This window comes from Musca domestica, unplaced genomic scaffold (assembly GCF_030504385.1).
Source record: "Musca domestica strain aabys unplaced genomic scaffold, Musca_domestica.polishedcontigs.V.1.1 4, whole genome shotgun sequence".
Lineage (NCBI taxonomy): Eukaryota > Metazoa > Arthropoda > Insecta > Diptera > Muscidae > Musca > Musca domestica.
Window position 1 is genome coordinate 22,522,825 of NW_026712328.1, and position 12,259 is coordinate 22,535,083.

At 32.7% G+C, this 12,259-nt stretch overlaps 3 protein-coding genes across 4 annotated transcripts in view; 1 reads left to right on the forward strand and 2 right to left on the reverse strand.

The window, feature by feature from the left end:
• The window catches only part of LOC101891812 (probable serine/threonine-protein kinase roco5), a 350,337-nt gene extending 349,040 nt beyond the window's left edge, over window positions 1–1,297 (reverse strand). Inside the window, exon 1 of the mRNA XM_059126805.1 lies at window positions 663–1,297. The gene's annotated coding sequence lies outside the window, so the exon portion shown is untranslated. The remainder of the gene's footprint in view (window positions 1–662) is intronic.
• Window positions 1,298–3,977: 2,680 nt separating this feature from the next.
• Window positions 3,978–5,295, reverse strand: LOC101893595 (large ribosomal subunit protein mL55). The gene is made up of 2 exons (XM_005185838.4): window positions 4,999–5,295; window positions 3,978–4,180 (listed from the first exon to the last, which is right to left on the reverse strand). The coding sequence occupies exons 1-2, from the start codon at window positions 5,176–5,178 to the stop codon at window positions 4,034–4,036; spliced, it is 327 nt and encodes a 108-aa protein (XP_005185895.1). The 5' UTR covers window positions 5,179–5,295; the 3' UTR covers window positions 3,978–4,033.
• Window positions 5,296–7,402: 2,107 nt separating this feature from the next.
• On the forward strand, window positions 7,403–8,744 carry LOC101893316 (ATP synthase subunit d, mitochondrial). Of its 2 annotated transcripts, none has more exons than XM_005185836.4 (2): window positions 7,403–7,532; window positions 7,949–8,744. In XM_005185836.4, the coding sequence occupies exon 2, from the start codon at window positions 7,968–7,970 to the stop codon at window positions 8,502–8,504; it is 537 nt and encodes a 178-aa protein (XP_005185893.1). In that variant the 5' UTR covers window positions 7,403–7,532; window positions 7,949–7,967; the 3' UTR covers window positions 8,505–8,744. The 2 variants fall into 2 exon arrangements, with proteins under 2 accessions (XP_005185893.1, XP_005185894.1); XM_005185837.4 differs by having other exon boundaries at window positions 7,419–7,553.
• The last annotated feature ends 3,515 nt before the right edge of the window (window positions 8,745–12,259 follow it).

The window sequence follows — 12,259 nt, forward strand, 5'->3', positions numbered from 1 at the left end:
TAGGTTTCTATTTCTATTTTTCTGCATTTTTTTTTTCTTATCAATTCCATAAATTAATAAACGTATGTAGTTTTCTATGCCGGCGCGAAAAATAATAAATAATCACAACAATTTTGCTAGGCACTCGAAACTTATCTTGTTTTGATTAAAATTAATTTTTTTTACAATTCCACTTTTTTACACATTCCTTGGCCGATAAGCTCTTAAGGCCTAAAATAACAATTTAACACACATAGGTTTTTTTAATTTCATATTTTACTTTTTATTACATTTCTCTTGTATTAATTCACAATTTTCTAAAAGCAACGTTCAATTTATAACACAATTCACCCTATGATACAACATTATTATTTTTCATCACTCTGTTTTGATTTTGAGACGAAAAATACAAACAAGAAGGAAGGTGGAAAACAGACGGCACACAAAACAAGCAACAAAAACAAAACCTTCCGCCGTACCCTACAAGAGACGACGATTAATGTCAAGAAAAAAGAGAACCAAACACACACACACACTTGCCCGCACATGTATACCAAATGAGAATGATGGATAAACAAATACATTGTGCATCTTTTTTGTTAAACAATTTCGTTCATAGAACTAAAGTATGGATTTTTCCAAAACAATTTAAGAACGACAACTTGTAAAAGAAATATATTTACTTTGATTTAAAAACTGGAACTCGGCAAAAAGTAATCCGTAATCCACATTTGGAGTAAATGAGAGTAACGTACGTAGTTATTCTTGTTGTTTTCTTAGACAACTTTTTTTCGTTTGAAATGTAACTTTTGAAGTTATTTTCTTTCACTCAATGGACAGACAGACAGAAACAACACTTTTCTTTCTTGTTGTATATTTAGTTTTATCCAGACACAACAGACACTTGCACTGTAATTTTCTTCAACATCATATTTTTGTTGTTATAGGTGTATTGCAATTGTAGCGTATTCTTTTCCGCAAACATAATTTAATTTCCTTTTCACATTTTCGTTTTGGTTTTTATTATCTTCAATTACTGACATTTTCGCATTTTCTGCGTTTCTTTTACACTTTGTTTACTTCCGAAAATTCCAAGTTGTGGCAATAAAACACTTTTCTCAGATCAATTTTCTTACATTTATTTTATGTTTTATATCGTAAATTTCTTTCCAATTGGATAATATAATTCATTTTTATTTTAAATACATATTTTTCGATTATTTAAGCTTGCGGCCTGGGCTTAATGTGCTTAATTATTGGAATTTTTAGGATTTTCACGAAAACAAGTGACGCGAAACACCCTTGCGCTCTATTTGACTTTTCGACATCGACTGAATGTAATAGGGATACGTAAGTCGAGTGGTCGAGTTTCGATAAAACGATTAATCGCCTTTTGGGTGTTGAAAAGCCTACAAGTCGACATTGATTTTTGCAGGTGGTGAAAATCGCAAAGTTGAGTTTACAAAATCGATTTGATATTTTGAGATTATTGGTTTTTGGTCGACATTTCGTTATTACACGAACTAAATGTTCAAATAATGTAATTGTTAAGTAGGATACACACTTTCTATAAATACTGTCAGCTGTACACAAATGTCGATCATTTTTGTTAGTTTCTTTACAGTGACCACATTGCCATTTAAGTGGGACTTCAAACTGCTAGTCAATTTAAAAATATACTAGGAAGTAATTGACAAAATTTATTATAAGCAACACATGGAAAATAATTGATTCTTTGAAATGTGGTTACCTTGATTTCACTGTACCATGATCTATCTATTCAATGTTTAAACATTTTCTATCAACCATTGTACGATGAAGAGAAGGTAGGCTATGTTGGAAAATGTTGCAAATAGAGGGACCTACCCATGGTACAATGATATCAAGGTAGGGCTATGATACCATATGATTTCAATTTTTTTATTTTCTTGGCTTAATATGTCATCTTTATTTGTTTATGTATTTGTTTTCTTTTCAATAACAAACAAATTGTTCAGAAAATATTTAAATTCGGGTGTTTTCAAAATGTTTATTTCAATGTATGCATCGACAAAGTCAAGAGTTTTTTGTAGCGAAATAATCCTTTAGAGATATATAGTACATGATTTTGAAAAGATGTGTTGACCTTTGATTCAGTTATCGCGTTTTTTCAATTATTTATTCAAAATAAATGCAACAAGTTGTTTGATTTTTTATTGTTTTGATACTAATTCTGACATTACAAGCCAAACAGGTAGACCTCTATACTTGCAATTTTTTCAAAGTTGGCCTACCTTCTCTTCATTGTACCATGGACCTACCTATATGAATTGTAATGTCAGAATTACTTTCAACAAATGCAACAAGCTGTCAAATAAACAGAACAACTTGTTGTATTGATTTTGAATAAATAAATAAATAAAAACACGAAAAATTAATAAAAAGTTAAATGTACTATTATCTCTAAAGATTTATTTCGCAACAAAAAGTGTAAATTTTGCTCATACATACGTTGTAATAAGCATTTTGATTACAACAGAATTTGAACATTTTCTAAACAACTAAAGTTGATGTTAAGTCAGAAAATGAAAAACATTATAATCGATTAGTAGCAGAGCCCTACCTTGATTTAATTGTACCAGTATACAAAGTATTCAAGGTTATTTCAAAAAAAATAAAAACAATCTCTGGATTTCTACTAAAAGGAATACAAATTGAATGAAATTGATCGTATTGTCAATTTTTGGCTAATTTCTTGTGTTATTATTTTTGACAGAATTAATTTAAATAAGTAAAAAAGCTGAATACCCTCCACCATTTGGATCGAATTTGGCAAATCCGTTAAAAATTCTGTTGTATTAGGGTCTGTCTTAGGCTGTAGTATTCATTATGAACTTGAAATACCAAATTTGAAATAATTCCGGTGAATAATGTCGCTAAAAGCATCAAAAATCCGAATATCGGGAGTTACCGTTATATGGGGGCTATACGAAGACGTGGACCTGCACAAACAATCTTATGTCATAGGCTATAGCATCCATTACGAACATAAAATACAAAATTTGAAACAATTCCGGTGAGTAGTGTCGCTAAAACATCAAAATACCGAATATCGGGAGGTACAGTTATATGGGGGCTATACCAAAGCGTGGACCTACATATTATACATTTGAGTATGGAAGCTAGAGTGATTTCCACAGACGGACGGACATCGCTAAATCGACATAGAATTTTATGTTGATTTTATACACTTTGTGGGGTCTAAAATGTATATTTCGAGGTGTTACAAACGGAATATCAAACTTAATATGCCCTTCACCATAGAAATAATATGCCATGGACAGAAAAGACAGTAATGAAAAAGAAAACTCCCGAAAATAATTGTCTTGTATAAATGCAAAATGATACTTCAAAACGGAACGAGAAAATTTGCTAACAGTAAACTCGCCTAGAGAATCAGGACGAAGGATGAGAAGAAGAATTGCAAGAATAAATTTGTGCAGAATGATATGTCACAAAATATATCATGCGAAGACTGTTTATGTACCTACACCTTAAGGTGTATTTATGTTCAGGATAGAAGACAAGTTGTATTTTTAATATTCTTGTATCAATTCTTTAACAGAGTTCAATGAATACGATCATGTATGTCGAAAAAATGGATGGGAAAGAAAAACATCAATGCTGCATGTTTTTTGTTTACATAAATCTCAAAAAATTAGTAGCTCCCTTATGCTCCATGCTAAATGCATCTTCACTGCTTTTTTATGCCGTGCACACCAAATCGCAAATGTTTCCGTAAATTTAAAACTGTATTTGCTCAAAACAACACATTGGAAGATGTATTTTTCTGCAGGCAATCACCAACATGAATAAACACTTATTTTTCGACATCAATTGACCCCATATTAGCTTTCAAAATGTTTGGCTTTTTTAAAACTTACGTTGATTTTAATGTTGTCATTATTCTACTACACTTCTACTAATTTAGGTTTTTTAAAAATACAATGCGCTATGACTTTAGTTTTCCAAGTATAACAATTTTATTAGCGTAAATAACATATTCCTTAACCCATTACTTCTTCTTAATGTATTTCATATATTTCTTTGCGTTAAAGTTATCTTCTACTTCTTCAACCACATTTATCTTTCTACGTGGTTTGCGGGCCTCTAAACGAGCCTTGCGTTCAGCTTCTGTTAACGTGCTTAGGTCCAAAGGTAACTGAAATAGATTAAGATATATATTAGTTTTAATTTAAAAAAAATTGTGGATTTTATATTAAGCTGTGTATGTGTATGTGTAATCACGCTACATTTCACAATTATAAACCGAACCTAACGAAAACTTGCTTTGAGTCAGGGTAAGGGTCTAGATAGAAGCCTTTAGGGCTTGAAATGGACCGAAACCGATTTTTTTTCAGATTTTGAAGTCTCTCTACAGGTCATAATTATAGATCGATTTTTTGCATTGGGTAGAGTTTAGGCGAGGAAAAAGCGCACCAGTTTGAATGACAACAGGATAAAGTATATGTTTAACTTTTGTGCATGAATGGTTGATATTGTTTGGATGTCTAGTTTGACATTTTTGTTTTGGTTGGATTTTGTTGCCTATAGAAAAAAACCAAAAATTCTATTTCTGCAATTTACTTTGCACAAGATCACATATTAACTTCTATTTCTTTTATGAATGCAATATTCAAATATGTTGTCGATTTCTATGCAGGGATTCTAAAGTTTCTCTACGTAGCGGCTTTAGTCTCAGAAGAATTAGCTGTGTTTAGGGGCTTGCTCGGATCATTTTGAAATGTTTATCATTTGGTATATGTATAATAGCCCTCATACTCATAAGTCGACTATGATTTATACAGGAGTTATGATACCACCAAAAACCCGTAAGAATTCTTGTATTCGTCTTATTATTCTTAAAATAGAGCAAGACAATGTCTTTTCAGTCCCTTAGCTTGACTTAGGACTACTGTGATCAAGAAAATCTGAGTAGGAAACTATTGATGTATTAAGCCAACTAATAAAAATATTTACCTTAATAATCTTTCTTGGTTCTCCATAGCGAATGTTAATTGTAGATCCATCTGGCAAAACAACAACAGTTGGATATTGACGAGCATATATGGAGCGATGTAATCTTGTAACAGCTGTAGAGGCGGATGAGATATATCTCACCGGTTGTTCCACCAAAGGTTTAACGTATTTCAACAACATTTTCCGCAACAAATGTTTAATTTATAAATATTTTAATTCAACAAATGTAAAAAATTATTACGAAATGGACATTATTGATGTGTGTTTCTACCGGAATGAGTTTGTTCAAAGAAAATATTCTCCGAAAGAGCTATCGGAACTAGATTCAGGTAAACGTTCACCTAGTTCCTTTATTTCATTTTGCTCCTTTACTAGCTGAAAGCCCACATTTACAAGTGCAAAGTTTGCAAAATGTAAATCTTGTAGATTCTTGCAGGTTCTGGAACAAAAAATTTATTTTAACCTCTATTTTACTTCCATTTTTCCACAGCCCGCGAAAAAGTAGAAATGGTACTACGATAACCGATTTTTTTATGATATCGAGAAAATTGCAAAAATGGTAGAGTCTTGCAGGTTGCGCAACAGAACATCTGAATATCTATTTACGAACTATAGGGCTGTTCCAGAACCTGCAAGAAGCTATTAGATTTGTAATTTCTTTCGATATCATAAAGGGAAAATCTGTTATCGTAGTAAAAACTTTTACAGACCATATATATCCACTATATATGTAAATACGATTGACCCAATTCACACGAGAGTAATTTTTATTCCAAACAACATTTTTCATTCCAAAACTCACGAGACTAATGAACAGGTAAACCTCTATACATGCATTTTTTTCAAAATTGACCTACCTTCTCTTCTTTGTACCATGGGTATACACAACTTTGTGTGTTAGTATTTTTTTTTATTTATTTTGTTTTCATGAGTGTGGATGTATTAGTTTTGTTCTGCTAATGCGGGGTTGAAGTTGGATGAAATTTTAGTCCAACCAAAAACGACTCTCCTCACCGAATATGCCTAGAAGCTTCTTTGTTGGACCAGAACAATTACTCTCGTGTGAATTGGGCCATTTACATAAAATATAGGCCATGGAACAATAAAAGGTAAGGTCATGATTACATTTTTTTGTAATGCCCGACTAGTCCCAATTTTTTGTCTGTTCCAGAACCTGCACAGATCTACTAGTCTTTCAATAAGGAAAAATCGGTTAACGTAGTGAAAATTTTGACCTTTTTGCAGTTCTGGAACAAAATCAATGATTGACGCGAAGTGCTTAGGAAAATTATTTGTCAGTTTTGGCATGAAATTGAAAAATTTGGATAACATTTTTGAAAGAAAATCCAGACATTTCATACATTTTTCGCGCTATATAACTTATTTTAAAAATGAGGAAAAGTAAAAAAAAACAACAAATGAAAGCAACTTGTGTTTCTGTAGTTTTACGAAGCTGTTCTACCTTCTTATTATATCATCATATAGGCTATGGATTTGACATTTGAAATCAAGTGAATATAGTAGTCAAAGTGCGCTCGAATAGAGCAATGAAAGGTATTTTGTGATATAAATTACATTTGTAATCGATCGAAATAACATTCTAGACCTAAAAAAAACATATATTCTTATGATCAGCTTAATATTCTTGGTTGATTTAGCAATGTCTGACCTTCCGTCCAACACTAAAACACAACACAGAAATTACACAGCTGTTTCCATTTTTGACTAAACAACATGTTAGATTGCAAAATTTGTCTGTTTCAGAACTGCAAGCATTTAAAAATTTTTACTACGATAACCTAGTTTTCCTTCATGACATCCAGAAAATTGTAAATCTAGTAGATACTTGCAGGTTCTGGAACAGAACAAGTGTTGTATATTCCCGCTGAACTCCATGGTAAAATTAAAAAGGTTAATCATTTAAGATTAGCAAATTAATCTCTGCATTTTCTGTAATTTAACTTGTCAAATTTCACTTCCCATCTCTGATTTTCTTTAAAGAAATGTAAAGATATTATTGTATGACTTTACCTTCTTAATTCTACCATGTGTATAACACTAGTTGAGGATTTTCGTCCTTAATTCTTTCTGTGGATTTTTGAATTGTAATTTCATTGTTGACATTGGAGAAATTTTAAATCTTGAAATCATTTAAAAATAAAAACAAATTATAAAACATATATACGCCTCCAATGTTCTTTATATTAATGTAAGAAAAACGAATGATGAAAAATAAAATTTTCAAAAACGAATTGCCCCGAATAAAAACTGGAGCCATGTTCAAATTAAGAACTAAAATAAATAATGGTTTGAATTAGACATTGCTTCCCAACTTTATTTCTAATGTATTAATTCTAGTGCAGTATTTCTTTGTGTTTTGCCATTCAGCTATTGTACGCTCTTTTCTTCGATAGGCTCACGCAGTCGACATTATTTTAGCCGGCTGCGATATTCACTGCCAACTCGTTGCTTTATTTACTCGTTGTTTTTTGACACTAGCATAGAACTGTCATTTGTGGTCTCTTGTGAGTTGTGTGAGTGCAAAAACTTCTTCGGTAATATATTTTCTGTGCTTTTGGTTTTTTCTTTATAATTTAGAAGTTTTGTAAAATTTGCAAGGCACATACTTGAAATTGCCTTTCGTAAACTTTTTTCAAATTGATAGAAATAGTGTGCCTAGCAAAAACAACAACGCCAGTGAAAAATGATGTCGGCAAAACGAATGAACATTTCTTTGCCATTGCAAAATTACATAATTCTCAAACATTGAACAGAAATCTGCAAATGAAGAAATATGCTTGCAACTTTGACACAGCCATAGTATTATAGATTCTTTGGCGATATGGAAAGATGGAAAAACACTCAAATAAAAATATATAATTGATTTTTCTTTTAGTTTTTATTACATAACCTCACATTACTTTTGTCTAAAATCGTCCTTTTCTTGCAGCTTTTTGAAATTGTAAACAATGGCAGCACGTCGCGTTGCTCAATCCTCCATTAACTGGGCCTCTTTGGCTGAACGTGTACCTCCCAACCAAAAAGCCAACTTCGCTGCCTTCAAAACCAAGTCGGATGCTTACATGCGCGCTGTTTTGGCCAACCCTGAAAACCCACCAAAAATTGACTGGGCTCACTACAAAAAGTTGGTTCCCATTCCCGGATTGGTAGACACTTTCCAAAAGCAATACGATGCCTTGAAGGTCCCCTACCCTTCGGACAGCGTTACCGCCCAAATTGATGCCCAGGCTAAGGAAGCCAAAGCTGAAGTTGATAGCTTCAAGAAGAGCTCCGAACAACGCATCGCTCAGCTCCAAAAGGAAATTGATCATTTGAAATCCTTGTTGCCATTCGAGCAAATGACCATGGAAGATTACCGCGATGCATTCCCCGATTTGGCTTTGGACCCAGCCAATCGTCCATCATTCTGGCCCCACACTCCTGAAGATCAAGCCGGTTATGTGTCGAAGGAAATGGAAGCTGCCAGAGCTGCCCATGAACACTAAATACAGCGTCGCCCAGTTTCGACAAAGTATGAAAACGTTTCTGGTAATAGATTTTAAGTTGTATTGTTGCTTTGAATGTTTGGAGAGACAATGATACTCAAAAATTTTCAAAAAATTCAATGAGTTGATATGCATTCCTCCAAACTAAAAGAAATAAAGAATTCGATAAATTAACATAAAATGTAAAAGTACGAAAAATAACATCAAAATAAATTAATAACAACTCGAAGAAAATCACAATTAATTGGTGTAATCTATATCAAATTAGAGCGTTAGATAGTTTCTGATAGAAACATTTTTGAAGAGCCTATGTTCATAAGGAAGATGTTTTATATCCTCAGCCATATGGCTACAGAGGGTATATATCATCTGATAAGGCCGAAAGTGCCTCATCGAAATAACATTTTTAGACTCTAGGTCTCTTTGGACCAAATCCGTTTCAGGACATTTGGAGTCGATCTAGGGGTGTATAACTCTCGAAGGGAATATCCGATTTAGTACAAACTTGGTATATCGTGGTTTTATTGTCAAACTTAGATCGAGTTCGGAGATGGGCAACATCGGACCACTCCTTCTGGTGCCTCTTACACAAAACGTCAACACTTTTAAAGAAAATAAATCGATTTTGTGCAAACAATGCAAATATTAATATTTTTGTCAGTGCTACGTCAAGCGCGCTAGAATAAACAATATCGGCCCACTCCATCAAGTACATCCCCCACAGGATCAACACACTATTCCAAGGATCAACATTTGGAATAGTTATCTAAATTTATGAAAGACGGAAATTTTTGTACGTTTGATTGTTTTTTGTAATCTATGAACTGAAAAACAGGGGAACAGATTTTCCCGAAAATTTCCAAGTATACTACACATCGCTCGAAATTAACATAGGTTATTTACATTTTTGAAATTGTACTTGGAACTGAACATATAGCATCTGAATCGGAGGTATCTCCACAAATTTAGATTTTATATGCACATATCTATTGATCGATTGCTGCAGATACAGTCTCCAAATTTGGAATGTGTTATGGAATTTTGAACAAAAATAAATCTGCCAAATTATATTGACATCTGTTCAAATTTTCGGCCGATGTAGTGTATTTGATGCATCAAACACGGAGTGTGCGCCAAATTTCAATGAAGTTTGGAATTTGTCTAAAAAATATATTTGCCAAATTATATTGAAATCGGTTCAGATGTGGGTATAGCTCCCATATAAATTGTCGGCCAATTTCATGTATTTGATGCACCAAACACGCTTTGTATCTCCAATTTCAATTAATTTGGAAATGTTTAACGGAATTTGGAACAAAAATAAATTTGTCAAATTATATTTATTTCATTTATTTATTTATATGTTGCAATGAAAAAGCCATTAGGCCAATAAGTATCACAACTATCAGAAAACTACAAAAGTGTACTCCAAAATAAAAAAAAACATCTTAAAAATATTACATAGTGTATCTTAAAGTAACCTAAGAAATCATATGTAAAATATGGACAAAAAGGCTCCCCAGCCAATGAAAATAAATTTAAGTCTATTGCTGGTAATAAAAAAAAACAATATTGAATCAAACGATACAGTGTCGTCAATGTCATTAAAACAAACAAATTGTTAACCTCCATTTGCCTCTACAAAGTTTTCAAACATGCGGCGAAAAACACCGCGGGAAAACGAGAATTGTCGTAGCTCAGCTGGAAGCAGATTCCAGATTCGTGCGGAACGAACTATGAAAGATCTTTCATATAGAGACGTAGAAAAATGAGGGAAAATTATTTGCGTATTCCTAGTAGACCGAGAAAACACTAGCCGATCTCGCTGAAAACCGGGAAGATTTAAACAGATACATTTATATAGAAATGAAATCACGCGTTGTTTAACAAAAGTAGAGAATGACTCTCCTAGAAAGAGGACTGCATGCGCAGAAATATGGTCAAAACGACGCAAATTATAAACATATCTTATAATGATGTTAAAAAGTTTTTCTAATTTCATTAAATATTCATGTGTTGTACCAGAAATCACTTCAATACAGTAGGAAATTACCGAAAATAACATAGAATGAGCAAGATTTCTCTTTACAAATAAGGGCAAATAGAAATCAGTTGAGTGTAATTTTCGGAGCATATTTATAACTTTGCAAAGAAAAATCAAGCTTGGCATCAAGGACAACACCTAAACAATTTATGCGGTCAACAAAATCCACCGCTACACCATTAACCTGTATATTAATACCGCTATTCAGTCGGCAAGGTGAACCAAATGTCATTGCTTTTGTCTTAGAAACATTTACTACTAGATTATTATTTCTCAACCAACGTGAAATATTACCTAATGTTGTATTTATGCTATTCTCTAGTTGAAAGTCTGATTGACCTTTAAAAAATAAATGAATGTCGTCCGCATACATAAACGGATGACAGTCGCAATTAGTTAGAATGCTACTAATGTCATTGACATATAAAACAAAAAGAAGCGGACCTAAAATTGAACCTTGAGGTACCCCGCTGTAAATATTACGTAAGCTGGATGCCTCGCCATTATATGAAACATATTGAGAACGTCCAGATAAATATGAAGCAATTAATTTACAAGAATTACTGTCAAATGCATATAATGAGAACAGTTTCTCAATCAGCATTGAATGATCCACACAATCGAATGCTTTCGAAATATCCAGCGCAACAAGAACACCACTATCACGTCCATCAATTGTCTCTCTAATCAAGTCAGTTAAGTCTACTAAAAGTGAAGTAGTGCTGAGACCACGCCTAAATCCATATGGATAATTAATCAAAAATTTATTGTCATCTATAAATGATTGAATCTGCAGCCTTATGAGATGTTCGGCAACTTTAGAAAGCGACGGTAGTATACTTATAGGTCTCAAATTCTCAATAGTGTTCCTTCCTTTACTTTTGGAAATAGGGAAAACCCTAGCAATTTTCCAGTCATTCGGGAAGGTCGATGTTGTAAACATTGTATTAAAAATATAGGTGAAATGTCTAGAAATATATGGATAGATTAATTTCAAAAATTTAATGGGTACTCCATCAACACCTACAGACTTCGATTTGACCTGCTGAAAGGCTTCAAATACATCTATCTCGAAAACACAATTAAAAGAAAATGTATGACATTGTCTATCAATATCTGGAAAATCAACAATAACATTACCAACACCATTTTCTTGAGTAAAATATTCATTCAAAACATTAACATCAAAGTCAGTTGAGAGGTTGACGTCCTTGTCAACGATACCACCGGCATGAAGTTGTCTCCAGAGATGAGTAGCATTTAGTCCATTGAAAATTTTTTCATAATATTTTTTACGTTCCTTTCTAAGAATAGACTTAGCTTTGTTTCTGAGAGTACGATACACCGCCATATTTTGCTGTGTAGGAAATTTTAAATAATTTTTGTACGCCATATCACGCAAAGAGATCGCCAGTATTATAGATTTACATTTCAGCCACGGATCCAAGGAATGTACAACACGTTTTCTAACGAACATATGAAAAAAGATTAGCAATAAGCAACTGGAGAAACGAAAGCTGTAAATTAATATCAGATGTACTATATAAACTACTAAAGTCACCGAATACGTTATATTTCTCCATTTTTTATGAAATCTGGAAATAAATTTATAAAATTATATTGAAATCGGTACAGATTTGGATATAGTTTTTATATAATTGTTTTTCGTGATTTCGTGTATTTGATGCACCAAACACGCCATGTGTGTCAA

Bases quoted from the DNA above. Each gene is read 5' to 3' on its own strand.
- LOC101893316 (XM_005185836.4), top strand. From the start codon at position 7,968: ATGGCAGCACGTCGCGTTGCTCAATCCTCCATTAACTGGGCCTCTTTG.
- LOC101893595 (XM_005185838.4), bottom strand. From the start codon at position 5,178: ATGTTGTTGAAATACGTTAAACCTTTGGTGGAACAACCGGTGAGATAT. The intron at 4,181-4,998 runs GTAAATATTTTT...AATCTATTTCAG, and splicing joins AACCAAGAAAGATTATTAAG to TTACCTTTGGACCTAAGCAC.